Here is a 19,380-nt window from a genome sequence, read left to right as displayed (position 1 = left end):
TCTTTTCTCCTGACGTTTTCTTTTCTGCATTGTTTCTCCACTTAATCAGATCTGTAATGCTTAGTGTTTGGAGTTCGTTTTGGTACACTTTTGCCCTACTTTTTTTGATATTAGGAAGCCCATGCTTGCTATAAAGCTTTGGAATTGCCTCTGTTCCAATGTAGTCTTAACTCAAAACCTGAACTTGGTCGCATTTGATTCAATCCGTTTAGCAATCCTGTATGCCAGTGAGTTTGTTTCCAGCATTGATCTCTTTGCCCCAGCTTGCAGTTTCAACTCCTGGCTGTTCAGCCCTATCAGCATTATCAAACTACAACACCTCATGTTGTGCCTTTTACTTCTTATCTTATTAGTGGATTCTTGTAGTGCTTGTGCCACTATCTTGAAACTCTAATGAAGTGACTCTTACATGGTTCAGATTATTGATTTTTTTTTAACCTCCGATCTGCCGTCAGGTTTGGGCCAATATCCAAGTGATGCCACTATTGAATTGATTTTATTTCTTGCGTCCTTCACGTACATGTGGAGTAAAAATCTTTTCATGATGTCTCCATCTAAATGTGCAATCATACTGATTTATAATAATTTGTAATAAATAGAACAGTCAATGTAAAATAGAGTACACTCAAGTCAGCGTGATTTCATCAGTCTGATGGCCTGGAGGAAGAAGCTGTCTTCTTGGTCCTGGCTTTTATCCTGTTGGTCCTGGCTTTTATGCTGCGGTACCGTTTCCCCGATGGTAGCAGCTGGAATAGATTGTGGCTGGGATGGCTTGGGTCCCTAATGATCCTACAGGCCCTTTTTACACACCTGTCTCTGTAAATGTCCTGAATCATGGGAAGTTCACAACTACAAATGCGCTGGGCTGTCCGCACCACTCTCTGCAGAGTCCTGCAATTGAGGGAGGTACAGTTCCCGTACCAGGCAGTGATGCAGTGATGCAGTCGGGATGCTCTCAATTGTGCCCCTGTAGAAAGTTCTTATGATTTGGGGGCCCATACCAAACTTCCTCAACTGTCTGAGGTGAAAGAGGCGCTGTTGTGCCTTTCTCACCACACAGCTGGTGTGTACAGATCACGTGAGGTCCTCGTTGATGTGGATGCCGAGGAACTTGAAGCTGTTCACCCTCTCAACCCCAGATCCATCGATGTCAATAGGGGTTAGCCCGGCTCCATTCCTCCTGTAATCCACAACCAGATCCTTTGTTTTTGCGACATTGAGGGAGGGGTTGTTTACTTGATGCCACTGTGTCAGAGAGATGACTTCTTCCCTATTACTGTTTAAGGCCAATCAAGTTAGTGTCGTCTGCAAATTTAATTAGCAAATTGGAACTGTGGGTGGTGATAGTGTCATGGGTAAACGTGGAGTAAAGGAGGGAGTACGCAGCCTTGAGGGGCTCCTGTATTGAGAGTTAGAGGGTTGGAGGTGAAGGAGCCCACTCTTACTACTTGCTGGCGATCTGACAGGAAGTCCAGGATCCAGCTGCACAAGGCAGGGTGAAGGCCGAGGCCTCTGGGCTTCTTGTCGAGTCTGGATAAAACTATGATGTTGATTACTGAACTTAGTCCAAGAACAGCACTCTCACATAAGCATCCTTCTTCTCCAGGTGTGTAAGGATGGTATGTAGAGCTGTGGCTATTGTGTCATCTGTCGATCGGTTGTGTCGGTAGGTGAATTGTAGGGACTCCAGGTTGGGTGGTAGCATGCTGCAGACGTAGTCCTCGACCAGCCTCTCAAAGCATATGCTTATTATTGAGGTGAGTGTGACAGGATGCCTGCCGTCCAGGTGTGTTACCATGCTCTTTTTTGGTACAGGGACAATGGTGGATAATTTGAAGCAGGAGGACACAACAATGGGAGAGAAAGAGATTAAAAATGTCTGTAAACACACCTGGCAGTTGTGCTGCTCACATCCTAAGTACCTGCCTGGGGATGCTGTCGGGTCCTGCAGCCTTGTGAGTGTCCACCCGTTGGAAACATCTACGCACCTCAGCCTCAGAGATGACCAGGTTGCAGGTTGTAGCGGTGGCTTTCCTTGGAGACTCAGAGATAGCGACATCGAACCGAGTATAAAAGCGATTGAGATCATCTGGGAGAGAGGCTGCGATGTTGGCGGCACCACAACGTTTGGCTTTGAAGTCTGCAATAGAATGCAACCCTTGCCAGAAGCCACGTGTGCTATTCGTTGTGAATCTTGACTCTATCTTCTCCCTATATTGTTGTTTCGCAGCCTTGGTAATAATAATAATGACCATATTTGATCATCTTCCACTGTCACTGAACTTGAAAAATTTTCTCCTTCAGGCTCCTGATCAGCTCCTTAATTTTAATTTTGCTCACCCTTGTCTCTGCTCCTTTAGACACTAAATAGGTGAGTCGTTTCTGCTGTAGGATTTTACTGGCTTTACGGTAAATGGTTCCTGCATGGCTTGTGATCAGAGATGAAGTGCAGCCCAGCTTTCGTTATTCGACTCTTAGTCAGCACACTGCAAATCCTTGACTCTTGGAGAGTTTCCCAACTGTGTGCTTTCTTTGATACATGCCTCTTCTTGACGTATCTTCCTCGCAATGTAGAACGAGGACGTTTGACCCATTGGGTTTATGCAGGCTCTAGGGACAATTCTACAAAGTTCAAGGTAAATTTTGTTGTCAACCTACGCACGTGTCACAATATACAGCCCTGAGATTCGTTTTCTTGCAGCCTTACACAGTAACTCCAAGTCTCATCCCATCACAAGGAGAACGTGCGAGTCTCACTCAGAGGATACCTGAGGTCCAAAGCTATCTCCAAATCAAATGTGCTCTGCAAACCTGACTACACTAACCTGTACAACATAACCCCACTGGCCATGAATTCCACCGTGTTAATCCAGTAAGATTCTGACACCTTTCATATTTTCACAAATGCAGATGTTGATGATAAAATGCTCCATTATCTTCAATGTCCAGTCTTTCTCTGTAGAGAAGAGCATTCAAAAACCAAGACCTCCAACGATAGTACTAAGCTCATGGCTCACCTGTCAACAGTGATTCTGGCTCTCCCATGTCATTCTGACACATAGACTACCTACAGCAAGTAGTGTAAAGTCCAGACGAGACAACAAGTCCACTAGCTGTAAAATATTTCAGCCTACTGTCAGGGTTATCAAACACGTTGTTGTCCTCTCCCCGGAACAATGTCCCGTGAATGGAGGCTCGACTCCAGGTGTCCGAAATGGAATTCTGCCCTAAGCTCCTTCGTGGCAAGGGATTACCAGCAGAATTGAGGAGCTCCCTGCAATGCTCCTTTGAAGTGTCCTTCAAAAAGATTAAATGTCTTACTGTAACTTGGATCTTTGACTTGTTACCAAAAAGAATAGAGAAGTAAGATCTGAGAAGTCGTCAGTCACCTTGAATCTCTGTGGGTGAATGCTAAGGCCCAGGATAAAATGGTGGTGGTGGTGGGGGGAGGGTGTTGGTGGTGAGGGAAGTGTCTGTACTGGTTCTTTCATGTTCCTCCCCTGGCATATTTGCAAGAGAACCTATGCATCCCATATAGATGGTCCAGTGGCATGGCTAATGGAACTGCTGATTCATAGCCCAGAGCCCTGAATTCAGTTCTGACGTTGAGAATCCTTTTGTCAGATTGAACCCAGGAGTTTGCACGTTCTCCTTGTGACCATTTGAGTCCCTTGGACTGCTCTGCTCTCCTCCCACATCTCAGTCTTGTGGATGGGTCATCTGCTCTACATTGTCCCTTGTGTGTAGCTGTGGGGAAATGTGGGGGAGTTGATAGAAATGAGGGGAAAATATCAAAAGATAGACGGTTAATGGTTGGCATGGATTTTGTAGGCCAAATGACCTGATTTTGTGCCAACTCCTTAACTCTGAGCTCAGTACCCACACGGTTAGAATAGAAGGAAGGCCCCACCATTGTCTAGGCACTGCTCAGGAAGAACAATACTGGTCTGTTGGTGTCAGTTAGTTTGAGACTTGGCAGCTCAACACTACCTGAGTAATGGCTTCACACTGCACTCTGAAGTGTGAGAGGTTCCTGACCTCCTCAATGTCCATGGTCTGGCCCTTCAGAAACAGCCAATACAGTCAATTTTTTATGTTGCGTGCCCATATATGTCCTAATCAGTAGTGAACATCTGGCCTGCCCATTACTTTCCCCTTAACTTGAACATGTCTCTGTCTCTGTCTCACTCTTCTCTCACCACCCCCCCCCCCCCCACCGCCCAGTGAAACAGTTTGCTAATCTTCCCTCTGGAGCCACACAGGAACTTGCATCTATTACCACTTCAGAGGTGTGCATTATGGCCAACCCTCTGACGGTGGTATCATTCGAAGGCCAGTTACCTCCACCACATCCACAGCAAGTCTTTCCACCTACACGAATTGTAGGCTTTCAGCTTCCTGCTCTCCCAGGGCCCACTGATCATCCACTGAAGAACACTACTTTGAAACAGATGCTCTTGATGCCCGGTTCTTTGCCAGCACCTTCGAACTTCGCCCTGAGTGAAACGTCTGGATTTTATTATTTTTATATACAATCGTCATTTCCATTTGTACACTTCTTTCTGCATCAATGTACTGCAGTAGATATCTTTGCCTGCTTTCTCCTGTCAGAGAATGCACCAAGTGATTCTTCAGTGCCCAGTCTAAAGCTCTTCTGTAACTTGCACCTTTTTTTTGATGTCTTTAGCCCAACTTGCTGGCTATTTTCACTGGTCAGATTCAGATTTATTCATCAAATGTATATCGAAGCATACAGTGAAATGCATCATTTATGTTAACAGCATAATCCCACTACCAAGCACATCTTTCTCCCCGCCCTCGTTCCACTTTCCGCCGGATTGCTCCCTACGTGGCTCCCTTGCCCATTCGTCTCTCGCCACTGGTCCCTCTTCTGGCAAATCCTTGCAAGCAGAACAGTTTCCACACCTGCTGCTGCACCTCCTCCCTCACTACCATTCAGGGCCCTGAACAGTCCTTCCAGGTGAGCTGACACTTCACCTGTGTGCCTGTTGGGGGTCATGTACCGTATCCAGTGTTCGCGGTGCGGCCTCCTGTTTATCGGTGAAAAGATACGTAGATTGGGCGACCGCTTTGTCAAGCACCTACGCTCCGGCTGCCAGAAAAAGCAGGATCTACTGGTGGCTGTCCATTTTACTTCTACTTCATATTCCAGCCCATCAATCCACGGCCTCCTCTACTGCTGCAACGAGGCCTCACGCAGGTTGGAGGAGCAACACCTTGTATTCCATCTGGTATCCTCCAGCCAGCTGGCATGAACATCGATTTCTCTAACCTCTGGTAGTTGCACCCCTCCTTTTCACCATCCCCCATTCCATTTCCCTCAAGGTGCCTATCACCTCCCCTTTCCCCTTTCTTCTGTGGCCTTCTGTACTCTCCTATCGGGTTCCCCCCTTCTCCAGCCCTTTTTCACTTTCAATCATCAACTTCCCAGCTTTTAAGTTCATTCCTCCCCCTCCTGGTTTCACCTATCACCTAGTACTTCCTCCTCTTCCCCCCCCCACCCCCACCACCTTCTTACTCTGACTTGTCATCTTTTTTTCTCCTTTCCTGATGAAGGATCATGGCTTGAAATGTCAATTGTTCACTCTTTTCCTTAGGTGCTGCCTGGCCTGCTGAGTTCCTCCAGCATTGTGATTGTGGGTGTGTGTGTGTGTTTGTGTGTCTGTCTCTTTGGATTTACGGTATCTGTATAGTTTCTCTTGTTTGTGATTCGACAACAGAGCTGGGGGGCAGCCCAAAAGCGTCACCACGTATTCCAGTGCCAATGTAGCATGCTACCGTGCTCAGCGCAACAACCCAGAACACAAAATAAAAGCAGAACGCAATGAGCAACAAAAGAACGACAGCAAAACAAGCCCCTTTCCCCTCTCCCACCCACCCACCTGCTCACCCGGTATCCAGGCTTCAGCCATAAGACTTCCAGACTTCCAACCGACCTTCGGACTCCAGTCTTCGGTACCGAGCCCTAGACTAACTGATGACAGGACTCTGAACTCTGGGCGCGCCGACTATCAGGCCCTCATGCCTCCTGCTCGCGTGGCATTTGAGGTTGGAACAGAGGCCCAGACCGTGGACTGTGTTCATCATCTGTACATGTCACTGGTCTCCATCCTCTGAATAAACCCTCAGCTCTGTCAGCTCTCTGAAGATACCAGATTAAAATGTCTATTTGTTGTTTTCTCCTTACCTTGTGAAACTTTGTAGTTTTTCTTCCCAATGTGTCCCAAACCTGTGACCGTAACAGCACCAAAAGCACGAATGCCTGTTTGGTGTCTATCCTCAGTCTGCGGATCCTTGCATAAATGGAGGTAGAACTCCTCACGGAACATAGCTGCTTGTTCGTGTAACCCTGGCTTACAATCCAGTACCCTATCAAAGAGAAATTAAACTTGAATGAGAATAAAATGTATCTTAGTGAAACAAAATTAAAGTTTTCTAATGCAGCCACATGATAACCGATAAGGTAATGAGAATAGCACTGCAGGTGTAAAATGACTAATTAAGCCCAAAGGTGTAATTTTAGAGCTCCACCTGAGAAAGGATGAAAGTGGGGCTTGCAGAATTTTTAAAAAAGATACAAACTCATGAGAACGAGACGTAACGCCAGAGAAGAGGGGGACATGAAGCTTGGTGGGAAACACAGCGAACTGTGTCTGTTCAGGTGCCTTGCCATTCAGTGTGGGTGATCATGTCTCCCCATCCATCACGGTCCCAGAACCTCCGAATTGTAGTTGTTGCCGTCCCTGTTTCTAACCGTGATGTTAATCCATCTATCATTTCCATTCTCTGTCTTTTTCCTTCCAGCTTTCCAGCTGTAACTAAATGTTCTAATGTCACATGATGTGTCCAGAGAATTTTGATTGCTGTTTTCTGATTTTTTTTAAAGTAATGTACATTTTGTTTTTGTTCTGTGTAGAACTTCTTTGTTGGTGATCCTGCCCGTATACGATATGCATAGCATTCTTCTGAGAAACCACATATCTGCTGCATTGATTCTTTTTTCCATTGCTTTGGTGTTGGTCCATGACTCGTAGCCGTACATCAATATAGGAAGAATGTAGCAGCTGAGAGTTCAATGTCAATTGCTATTTTCTTGTTCGTTCGGATGTTTCTCATTTCTGTTAATGCTGCTCTTGCCATTGCTATTCTTGCTTTTGGGTCTGTTTCACATTTGCCATCAGATGTTACCCATGATCCAAGGTACTTGAAGTTGTGGACTTGTTTCAGGATTTCATTTCCCAATACGATCCTGCAGTTTGGGATATCAGGGTTCTTTGATATTACCATTTCTTCAGTTTTCTTTTTGTTTAAGGTTAGGCCAAGTCTTTTGCTGTCTGTGTTGATGGTAGATACTAGTTTCTGAAAATTTACTTCACTGTTTGTTATCAGTACTGCATCATCTGCATAGCGGAGGTTGTTGATCTTGTATACTCCTATACTTATTCCAGGTAAGTCTTGTACAGATCCCTGTACAGGGAGAACAGGTCTGGTGATAGAACACAACCCTGCCTGATTCCTCGCTTTATTGGCTGATATTCACCAATCTCGTTGTCTATCTGTATGGCTGCACTTTGATGCCAGTAGAGATTCCTGATTATTCTTACATCTTTTCCATCGATATTAATATCTTTAAACATTTTCCTGGTGACTTGGGTTTTCACTGTGTTATGGGCTTTTGTGTAGTCAATGAATCAGAGGTATAGGCCTTGTTGTACTTCTATTGACCTTTCAATAATATTCCTGAGAATATAATTTGTGTTTGATGTTCCCTTGCCTTCGACAAAGCCGCACTGTTCTTCACTGATCTCTGGTTTAATTTTGTTTCTTATTCTGAGCATGACAGTTCTAAGTAGAATTTTTGTGAAGTGGCTCATTAAACTAATTGTGCTGTGTTGTCCACACTCTGTTGCACCTGCTTTCTTTGGCAGTGCAATGAACACTGCCTTTAAAAGATCTTCTGGTACTTTGCCACTGTTGTATATTCTATTCAATAAGATGGTTAATTTCTCTACAGCAAAATCTTCTAGCGCTTCGTACAGTTCAACTGGAATGTTATCTGGTCCTGATGATTTCCCCTTTCACATTTTCTTTTTAGCATGTTCCACTTCTTCCTTAAGTGTCACTGGGCCCTCGTTGTTGTTGCCTATATCAAAGTTGTCCTCTCGGTCTTTGTCGTTGTATAGGTCTTTGATGTATTCTGACCATCTTGGCATTACTTTTTCCATAATTCCATTTTTTTTCAATTATGGAAAAAAAGTGAACTATAGAAGCTAGCAAAAGATGTAAACTCTTAAAGGTGAAATTTAATCGTTGGTATACTTACCCAACCGAAAATCCTCAAACTGAAACCCCGGAAGAACAGTATCGCTAGAAGTATTATTAATGCTACGGATTTAGCACCAGCTATAACGAGACAGTATTGGCAGCAACAGAAGTTCAACACCTCTGCCATGTAACCTCAAATCAATTTTGTTTAATCATGCCAAATCATGGGATTTGGTTAGATTTTTTGTATATAGTGTTTGAATCGACTTTATGTGGATGACCCACCATTTCATCCAATAAACCAGGAAATGAGAGGGCGAGCACCCCCCCCCCCCAAAGATGAAAGAATCAGCACAAGAGCGAGCTATTTCACAACATGGTCAGATATACAATTTTATTTCTCAAGTGAAGGGTTTGAATTTAATTATCTGGAAGAACTGATTCCTTTTGTAAGGACTCTGATAAGCGACTGAGATTTTCTTTGGTTTAATATCGCGATGTTGGAGAATATGCGGTGAAGGAAGTTAGGTTGTATTATTTTTGTGACGGGGGAGTTGAATGTGAACTTGTAGATGTACCGTAAATTCCGGACTATAAGCCGCTACTTTTTTCCCACACTTTGAACACTGCGGCAACTCTGCGGCCTATACTACGGTGCGGCTAATGCATGTTTTTTTTTCATGCCGCCAAAAACATTTTGCCTCGTAACAGTAGACCAATAAAATTGATGAGTAGTTCACAGAGGTCCAATGAAATTGTACGATAAATCAAGCGCACTTTCACAATTAAATTATTGTAAATCAGTCATTTGTACTCACCCTCATCAACATGGAAAACACTCGAAGAAAAGCATATGATGCAGCTTTTAAGTTAAAGGCGATCAATCTGGCGGTTGAAGAAGGAAATTGAGCTGCTGCACATAATCTTGGCATAAATGAATCGATGGTGAGACGGTGGAGACGCCAGCGTGAAGAACTGAGTCAATGCAAAAAGACGACAAAAGCTTTCAGAGGTAATCATAGCAGATGGTCCGAACTTGAAAACTTTCTTGAAGACTGGGTTAACACACAGAGAGCAGGCGGCCGCGGTGTTTCCACCGTGCAGATCAGATTGAAGGCTAAAGCAATCGCCACCAAAATGAAAATCGAAGATTTTAGAGGTGTGCCATCGTGGTGTTTTAGATTTATGAGACGAAAAGGCCTGTCCGTCAGGGTACGCTCGACTCTGTGTCAGCAGCTCCCTCCCGACCACGAGGAAAAACTTGCTAACTTCCGCACATTCACTCAAAAAAAGATAGCGGAGAATTCCATCGGGCCAGATGATATCATAAATATGGATGAAGTACCTTTGACGTTTGACCTGCCTCTCACTCAGACTGTTAATAAAAAAGGTGACTCGTCCTTCACACTGAAAACAAGTGGCCATGAGAGAACGCATTTTACTTGTGTTCTGAGCTGCACAGCATCCGGACTAAAGCTTCCACCGATGGTGATTTTTAAGCGGCTGACAATGCCAAAGGAAAAATTCCCAAAAGAAATCATGGTGAAAGTCAATAAGAAAGGTTGGATGACGGAGAGTCTAATGAAGGATTGGCTGAGAGAGTGCTACGCCAAGCGACCAGGGGGATTTTTTCACAGAAAAAAAGCATTGCTCGTTATGGACAGCATGAGGGCCCATATAACAGATTCAGTGAAAGCTGCCATCAAGAGTACAAACTCAATTCCAGCTGTGATTCCTGGGGGCACCACGAAGTATTTGCAGCCACTGGACATCAGCGTGAACCGGGCATTTAAAGTGGCGCTGCACGTTGAGTGGGAGGCTTGGATGACGAGCGGCGAGAAATCCTTTACCAAAACAGGACGCATGCGAAGAGCATCTTTAACTCAAGTCTGCCAGTGGATCCTAAATGCGTGGAGCCGTGTCACAACATCCACCATCACCAGCGGGTTTCGAAAGGCTGGACTGCTGCGTGATGAAGAGGACCGCGTGCGCTCAAGTGAGAGCGACAATGAAGAGACTGAAGTGAGTGACGAGATCCTGAGGTTGTTCAATTCGGACACTGAAGAAGAGGACTTTGATGGTTTTAGTGCGCAGGAGGAAGATGAAGAAGGCGATCAATAACTTTTCCTGGTAGGCTGCAGTATATATATTTTTTTTAACCAGTCGTTAGGAGATATTGGAATGTTGTTCGTGCACTGTTCAGTAAAAAAGTATACGCAATGTAATTTGTGTGTTACCGATACGTATGTATATTTAAAAGTAGCTGTGTTACAGGCACTGTTCGGAAAAAAGCATTTGCAATATGTATTTGTTTATGTTACCATATGGATTTAATTAAAAGTTAAAAAATCCTCACGTGTAATATCTTTCTGTGTAAGTATCTCATATTACAACGTGGGACACCTGCAGCTTAAAATCCGGTGCGGCCTGTACGAGTACAAAATTGATTTTCTTTCTAAAATTAGAGCGTGCGGCTTTTAATCAGGTGCGCTCTGTAGTCTGGAATCTACGGTACTTACCTGAAGCTAAACAGAGGTTAATCAAAAAATTTAAAAATAGGAATTCAATTAGCTTTCTAACTAAATAGGGAAAAAATAAAAAAGGCTAATATTAGACTGTAAAACTTTTAAATAGGGAATAAAACTAGATCTATTAAGTTAAAGAAATTAGAGAAACAAAAGTAATTCTAATAAATCCCACTGATTCTAACTAAAAAGGAATTTCATTTTGATTTGATATGACATTTGGAAACTTAATGTAAAATTGTCCTTGCTCGTGTAAATACCTTGTTCACATTTCCACTTTCTCTTGTCCCACAAACAAAACTTGCCCTCAGAAGTGTGTTTTTCCATTCACTGCCTCCTTTTGACATCTAGAGCTTCTGATGGCCCACTGGCACCTAGTGTAGTATGAGGTAATGAGATTTTTCTCACAGAGTACGGCAACCAGTCACACAAGATCAGACCAGCACTGCTCGGGTGTTAAACTCAGTATGTACGGAAGAAAATCTTTAGTTTGCCTGACAATAAATGGCTTCCAGCAAGTTTCTATTATAGACTTGAAGCATTATTTTCAAAAGTAAGGTTAAAGTTTGTGATTTTTCTCTTCAGTTTTCTCTCAGTGAATCTGAATCAGGTCTATTGTCACTGCTTATGTGATGTGAAGCTTGTTTTGCATTGCAGTGCAAATACATAAAATTACCACGTATTGCAAAATAAACAGTGCAGAAGGTCAATGAGGTAGTGTTCATGGACTGTTCAGAAATTCATTGGCAGAGGGAAAGAGCTGTTGCTGAATCACTGTGTGAGGGTCTGCAGGCTCCTGTACCTCTTCCATGATGGTAGTATCAAGAAGAGGTCATGTTCCAGATGGAGAGAGTACATGGTGATGGATACCACTTTCTTGAAGATGTCCTCCATGGTAGGGGAGGATTATGCCCAAAGTGGAACAGGCTGTATCTACACCTTTCCGTATCTTATGATTCTATGCATACAAGGCGGAGTTGTAACCAGTCAGAATGCTCCCTACTGCATGTCTATATAAATTTGGAAGAGTCTTTGGTGGCGGACATATCAAATCTATTCAAACTCCTAATGAAGTAGAGCCGCTGGCATTCCTCCTTTGTGATTGAATCAGCGTGTCGGGACTCAGACAAATCCTATGAGATGTTGACACCAAGGAACTTAAAGCTGCTCATCCTTTCCACTGCTGACCTTTCAGTGAGGACTGGGACACATTCTCCCAACTTCCCCTTCCTAAAGTTCGGAGATAATTCATTGGTCTCACTGGCGTTGTGTACAAGGTTGCTTGTTGGGACACCACTTAGCCAGCCTATCCTACTTCTGTACGTCACCCCTTTGCCACTTGGGATAATAATCGGGGCATCAAGGAAGCAGTCATGGATGTGAAAGATTGTGACTATAATTGAGGAGAATGCGCGTGGGTTGCTCCAGTCACTAGGTAGAGGAAGAATATCATTAAATCGGAAGACTTTTACAACAATATATTGGGCTAAAGACTGGATTGTGTGGGACTTTTTCCTGGAGTGTAAGAGACAGAAGGGTTACCTTTCTGGAAGTTTAAAAAGTCATGTGGGGCATAGATGAGTTGAATAGCTAGTCTTTTTCCCAGGATAAGGATGTCCAAAGCTAGAGGGGATAGTTTTACGTTTCAAGGGGACCTGAGGGGCAACTATTTTCCACCCTGAGTATACGGACAAATGGAACAGGCTGCCAGAGGAAGTAGAAGTGGGTACAATAACAAATGTCTAAAAGACACTTGGATGGCACACACTTGTCAGTATGATAGGAAAGTTTTAGACCAGGGGTTCCCAACCTTTTTTTATGCCATGGACCAATGCTATTAAATAAGGAGGTCTGCAGACACCAGGTTGTGAACCTCTATGGGACAAACATGAGGAAAGTGGAGCTAACTTAAATAGACAACATGGTCAGAATGGATGAACTGGGCTTAAGAACCTGTTTCTGTGTGGTGAAACTCCATGACTTCAATAGGTATATATTATTCATTAGTTCAGCTGGGTGGGGAGTCTTGCAACCCAGAAGGGCAAGTAATTAGAGCAGGACCTGGGTTAGTTTAAGTTTGTCTCTCGCCCTGCTCAAGGGCCACGATTCACTGTCAAACCCAGGCTGAGATCGGCTATGTCAGCAGAGGTTGGAACTGGGACCAGGGTAGTTGCCATTGGCTCAGTTCCTTGATTTTTAATTTTGCCAATGAACTGGGATGACCCTTGCAAGGTTTCCTCTGCCTCATTGGCAGGTTTACACTTGTGAGCTTAATAAATGAAGGATTCTTTGCTTGATTAACTTTCTCTGTATTAATATATGATTTGCTTTGGAACTTAAGCCAAATTATCTTTGCAAATGAATCACTCATCTGAGGCAATATTGCATTTGCTGACTAATAATTGACTGCAGGATATCTTTAGTCTGTGTTCATGGTGGGGAAGGAAGAGTTAAAAAGGCAAATTTTAATTGCCTCTGTACTATTTGAATATTTAAACGCTTCACAAGCATGAAGAAATCTGCAGTTGCTGGGAATTCAAAGCAAGAAACACAAAATGACGGAGGAACCGGACAGGCCAGGTGGCATCCTGGAAAAGAATAAACAGTCGACATTTCGGCCAAGACCCTTCATCAGGGCGGGTTTCAGCCGGAAATGGTGACTGTTTACGCTTTTCCGTTGGCGCTGCCAGGCCCGCTGAGTTCCTCCAGGTGCTTGTGTGTGTTGCTTTAGGTATCACAAGCAGTTGTCTGTGAGCCAAACAGGATGGGACTAAACTTGGCTCCTGGCTGTGCCAGTTTTGTGAGCAAGGCGGCAGGCATTGGAGTTGTGGAAGTTCTGCTCTTGCTGGTCTACAATGAGGTAATCTCCATGTGTCACATCCATATGGTGTCCAGCAGTCGATGAATTACTTTACACGTGCAATAACTCATATTGACAAGTGCATCAACCAGTCCTGCACCACAAGACTTGCATACAGGAAATCAAGGCTGGACATCGGTTCATCCTCTGGGTGATATTGGATCAGAGATATTCTCCAGGACACAAGGAACACTCTTGTTCATTGAATAGATGCTTGCTGTTTTGGTTAACTTTGCAGACAGTTTGTGCTTCAATTTTATACAAAACCATAAGATATAGGAGTAGAAGTAGGCCATTTGGCCCATCGAGTTTGCCCCACCATTCAGTCACGGGCTGATCCAATTCTTACAGTCATCCCTACTTCCCTGCTGTCTCCTTATACCCTTTGATGCCAAGGCCAATCAAGGACCTGTCTAACTCTGCATTAGTAGCATAAAGCAGCATATCTGTTCTGCACTGCAGTATTTGAATGCAGGCAGTCCCCGGGTTACGTACGAGTTCCATTCCTGAGTCCATCTCTAAGTCGGATTTGCCCGTAAGTCGGACGTTCATAACTCGGGGACTACCTGTACTTCAACTTGAAATGAAGTTTGAAATTGAAGTGTGGTGGTCAATGTAAATGAACTTCTACTGTGATGTACATTCCTTGACTTTTGCTATCGCCTATTATTTTTATCTTTTGTTTTATATTTGTCCTTTGCAAATGATGTTTAATAGTCATCGTGGTGAACTATGCTATATTCTGATAAGAGTGGTGAGAAAGCCAATATTTCTCCCTCCATTGGTAACACTCTGTACATGGCCTTTTGCAAGTGTGCGTGTGTGTCTATATGTATATCAAATTCCATATATTAATATACTCAGCTCTTGGAACAGTGGACCAATGAGGCAGAATATCACCCATGATTCCTGATCCCATGCTGTTAAACTCCCACTGACTTCTTCCCCTTTACTTTCCAGTCCTTTTGAAGGGTCGACTGTTTATTCTCCTCCTTAGGTGCTGCCTGGCCTTCCGAGTTCCTCCAGCACCGTGTGCGTGCTCCTGTGAATTTCCCTTTTGTTTTATTGGTTTAGAAACTCCCCTCCTGCAAACAGATTGAATTCTAGCTCACTGAGTTCAAAGTACCAGCTGCTTTGTAAGTATCAATCCCAATCAATAGCAGCTCAGAATTTTGGCAATTTTCCTTTGCTATTCTGCCAATAGATATTCTCCATCTGGGATTTAAATTGGAGGTGGGGCCTTGTAAACGTTTGTTAATTGAGGGTAAGCAAAAATTATGCCTAGTCAATATAAATTCCAAAGGTCTTTGTTCTTAGAATCTGAGCTGTGCCATGCTAGAAGTTTCTGTAATTCGGTGTTGTATCAGCAGTTATTGGAAAAGCCCCTGACAACAGAAACTGCTCAGTATGACAGTTGCTTGCTATGCTGACGTATAACATTAGCACCTCAGTCACCTGCACTGCGATGATTAAATTGAGGAACCTCACCACTTCCACTGGGTGAAATCTTTGGAGCTGCATCACATGGTTTCTTTTATCTAAATGTTACTTTTATTTTTGTCTGTGACTGAAATGGCTCTGCTTCTGCAGTGAGATGCTTGTCCCGCAGGGAGATGGCCTGTGTCCTCTGATGACCTGGCCGTTTTAACCCGTTCTAGTGGTTGGTGTCACAACCTGCCGCTAACCCATGCGTTGCAGAGGAGTTTCAATTTATTTAATTTCTTACTTTAGCTCGCATCCCCCAGCTCTCAGAAATAATTTGTCTCTACACTCTCTCTGTTCTCCGTAGTGTGTTCAGGATCAGAATCGGGTTTATTATCACCGGAGTATGCTGTGAAATTTGTTATGTTTGTGACAGAGGGGAAGAAGCTGTTCCTGAGTTATTGAGTGTGTGCCTTCATGCTTCTGTACCCCCTTGATGGTAACAATGAGGTACTGGGGTGGGGTCCTTAATGATTGAAATTACTTAAAAAAAATTAACCCTTAAGTTTAAAAGTCGGGAGAGGATGACCCTACTTTCTGTAATCATTGCCTGTAATTCAACCCTTAGGGTCCAGGTATATTTTTAAATCTGTGTTGCCTTTCGTCCACGCCCACGTAACCCCATTAAGATATGGAGGTCCGAGGGGATTGTGGTATGACAGGTGAAAGCTTTGCACTGGTGAAACACAGACTCAGCTCTCCTGTACTTCAGCAATGTTTGAGTTATTGGGAGTAATTGGTTGAGGTCTCTAATCTCAAACACTCTTTTAAAAAAAAATGAATCAGCAAAAAACTAAGTTAAAAAATTTCTACGGAGCAAGTTGTGATCTGGAATTCACTGTGTGGACGAGTGGTTGAAGTGTAATCAATAGCGGCTTTCAAATGGAATTGGATGTACACTTTTATAAAGGAATTGTCTGCAGGGGAATGGGGCTATTTGGATTTTTCATTAAAAGGGCTAGCACAGGCATTTGGGGCTGAATAGTCTTACTTTGTGCTATATTAATTTGTAATGGACCAAATCTAACCTTCATGTGCCCTGCAGCCGCATCACAGATCGGCTTGCTGCTTCTTGACCATATGAACATTTTCGTTCTGAGGAGTGCAATTTGCAACTGAAAATATCACCCTTGGGTTTTGCGTTATGTTGGCAGCCCTGGTTTGCAGTTAAAACACAGCTGTGTTATTGCTAACCTCTATCTGCATTCACAGTGCCAGGTATCAGCACCAATTGAGCTGCACTGGCTTTGCCTTCTGTTCCAGAAACCGGGGAGAGTTAATCATGCTGGAGCCTTTGAGGCTCCCTGCAACATAGAATATCTGTCCAGCCTTAAATTATTGACGGCCATAAATCTTGGCTCGAAACCCAAGCAGTTACAAAAGCCAGAAATAACTGAGTGTTGGAGGTATAAATCTATTTCACAAAGATGTGAAGCAAGTCATTTTAGCTACTAAACCTTCAAAGCCAAAGAAATCATTTACTGCTCTGCTTTCCTCTCCTTCCATTCCCACTCTGCCTGAGCTGTAACCGCTTTTCCCTTGTTGTGCCTCAAATTACTCGTGCTTCGAAATGATCTGCACGGCTGGTTTGTTAAGCTAAGTTTTTCTCTGTGCTTGTGACAATAGCAAAACTCGTTTTACTCAGTGTTTTGGGTATTGATGTAAAGGCATTAGCAGCGCAGAGCAAACATGGTCAGTTAAAAGGCAATCAATACTGTCTTAAGTTTTTTTAATGCAATGCGCTTTTGCTGAACCCAGATAATTACCTTAATAGCACAGGGATTGATCTACTGTTCATTTTCTACTGCTTGGCCTGGTACTGACTTGCTCTCGCAGACCCTACTGGTTGAAGTGTGTTGGACTAGGCCCAACGCCTGTCTTTGTTAAATGTATCCCTGTCCAGTTAGTACCACTGCTCAGCTTGGGTGGTACAACACATTCTGCTGATGGGTTCTCTACGCTCTGGGCCAGCAGGAGAGGATGGTGGGTACTGGGATTCCTTCTCCTGGTGTTTCCTTGTAGAAAGCTGATTGTGAGTGAGAAGCGAAAAAAAAAAGGAGATTGTGAGGTGTTCTGCGGGCTGATAGTGAGGCTTAGAGAGAACCTGGTCCTTGAATCATTTATTAATGAAAACATGAACGAGAGGGTAAAATGCCAGGAGAAAAAGAAACGGGATGCAAGTAGCTTTTTTTTTACAGGAACTGTAGTAATGAAGTGGGACGCACTTTTTATAGATGTGGTGGAAACTTTCCAATTGGATTAGACCAGGAGAGAGAACTAGCAGGGCTCCCGGTGTTGTGACTGACTATCTGCTTTCTTGTTTTTGTTTTGGTGCGGGGTGGGGGGAAGGTTGATGATAGTGTTGCTGTTTTTTTGTTGTGGGGGGTGGGGCGGTGCCTGTGGTTCTTTTTGAACTTCCCTGGTTTGTCTTTGTTTCGTGGCTATCTGGAGATGAATCTCAGAGTTGTATATTGCATACATTGATACTAAATGAATCTTTGCTCGACAAGCAGTATGGAGTCTGTGGGCTGAGTGGTTTCTGTGCTTTAGCGATCGGGAGCAGAGCCTTATCCTATCTCTTGTGGTGGACTAATTTGCTTATGCTTGAAGAATGGTCAGCAGAACGAGCTGTCACCAGCCATGTCCTGGAGGACCAAGGGACAAATTCAGGTGCAAAACGACGTGGATCAGTTTTGTGTTTATTAGTTTTCATTTTATTTTAACCTAGGTCCTCATAACTCATTATTAACATTTTCAGGGGTTCTTCACAAATGTCTCAATTTTCATATATATTTTTTCCTGCCCCAATATTATTGTGTTTCAGAACAACAGAGGAGGCCATTTGTCCCATCAAGTCTGTGCTAGTTCTCCCATCAATCCCATTCCCCGCTTAATTCCTCCTAATCTATTCTCTCTCGCTGGCCCTTTAACAATGCCATTTTTGGCCTCTCTCTGCTGGTTCACACCAGCCATCGACACTTGAGAGATACCTGCTCACAGTAGCCGATTAACACCATCCCTCCAAAGCCGGGGGGGGGGGGGGGGGTAAAGAAAAAGCTTTAGAAGGAGCTCTGTGGCCCAAGTAGCAACTGTGATGGCATTTCGGGTTGAGGCCCCTGCATCGGGGCCGAGGGAAAGCATAAAGAAATGAAGGTGAATGTTGAGATGGGAGCTGGTTAGGTGATAGGTGAGTCCAGATGTAGAGAGGCTGGTGGACAACAGAAGCTAAGATGGGTTTGGAATGTAGGAGGAAAGTGGAGCACTGAAGTGGTGGTGGGGGGGAGAGATTACACACAGCCACCAGGGTTCCTTTGTAACACCTGCAGACTGTGTTTCTAACCTTGCTAATTGATGCACCATCAATAACTCACACTGAGACGTAGGCGAGATATCGGCTTTTATTGACTGGAAGAAGGAACCAGGAGTGAGTGTCTATCATACAAGGTCCTGGAGACTGAGGCCGATCTTCAGGCCGCAGGTCTCCTTTATACAGGGGCCTGTGGGAGGAGCCACAGGAGCAGTCAGCAGGGGCGTGTCCCGACAGGCACATAGTTCACCACATTCACCCCCCCTTCGTTTGAAAAAGTCCTCATGTAGCGAAGGTTCTTACAAGTCAAGCCGATCAGGCGGTCGAATCTGTCGCTGCGATCTACGTAGCACCGGCTGTGACCGCATAGGTGCCGGCAACATTGGCGATTGCACAGGGGACGGGGGTTGCACGTGTTCTTGCCCACTAGGCGCCGGTGATCCCTCATGCATGTGCGAGGCGCCTGGTATAAATGCGTACGAAACGCCCGGTATACAAGTGTCGTGAGGAGTCTGTGTAGGGCCTGGTGAGTACGGTGTCACCTCTGGTGCAGGGTTCACAGTTACCGGAGAGCCTTCAGGGTAGTGGTCTGCTGCACCTGCGGGTGCCAGGTCGCGGATGGAGACCGTGTCCTCCCGCCCATCAGGTAAGACCACGTAAGCATACTGGGGGTTCGCATGGAGAAGGTGAACCCTCTCCACCAGCGGGGAGTATTTATTGCTCCTCACATGTTTCCGGAGCAGCACTGGCCCCGGGGACGTCAGCCAAACTGGTAGGGTGGTCCCAGTGACAGACTTCCTGGGAAAAGAGAATAGGCGTTCGTGAGGGGTGGCATTGGTGGACGTACATAACAGAGAGCGGATAGAGTGCAGTGCCTCAGGGAGGACCTCCTGCCATCGAGAGACCGGCAACCCTTTGGA

The 19,380-nt window shown here is 44.4% G+C and overlaps 1 protein-coding gene across 2 annotated transcripts in view; it reads left to right on the top strand.

Moving 5' to 3' along the window:
• LOC132382017 (E3 ubiquitin-protein ligase TRIM62-like) overlaps positions 1 to 19,380 on the top strand; it is a 108,635-nt gene that overhangs the window by 32,792 nt on the left and 56,463 nt on the right. The window contains exon 1 of one of the 2 annotated variants that reach the window (XM_059951813.1): positions 17,118 to 17,136. The exons of the other annotated variant lie outside the window; for it this stretch is intronic. Coding sequence (XP_059807796.1) covers positions 17,134 to 17,136 — 3 coding nt within the window. The 5' untranslated portion in view covers positions 17,118 to 17,133. Of the gene's footprint in view, positions 1 to 17,117; positions 17,137 to 19,380 lie in introns of those variants that run through there. 2 annotated transcript variants of the gene reach the window in all.

Source organism: Hypanus sabinus, chromosome 27 (genome assembly GCF_030144855.1).
Source record: "Hypanus sabinus isolate sHypSab1 chromosome 27, sHypSab1.hap1, whole genome shotgun sequence".
Taxonomy (NCBI): Eukaryota; Metazoa; Chordata; class Chondrichthyes; order Myliobatiformes; family Dasyatidae; genus Hypanus; species Hypanus sabinus.
This window is presented reverse-complemented; position numbering and strand designations above follow the sequence as displayed.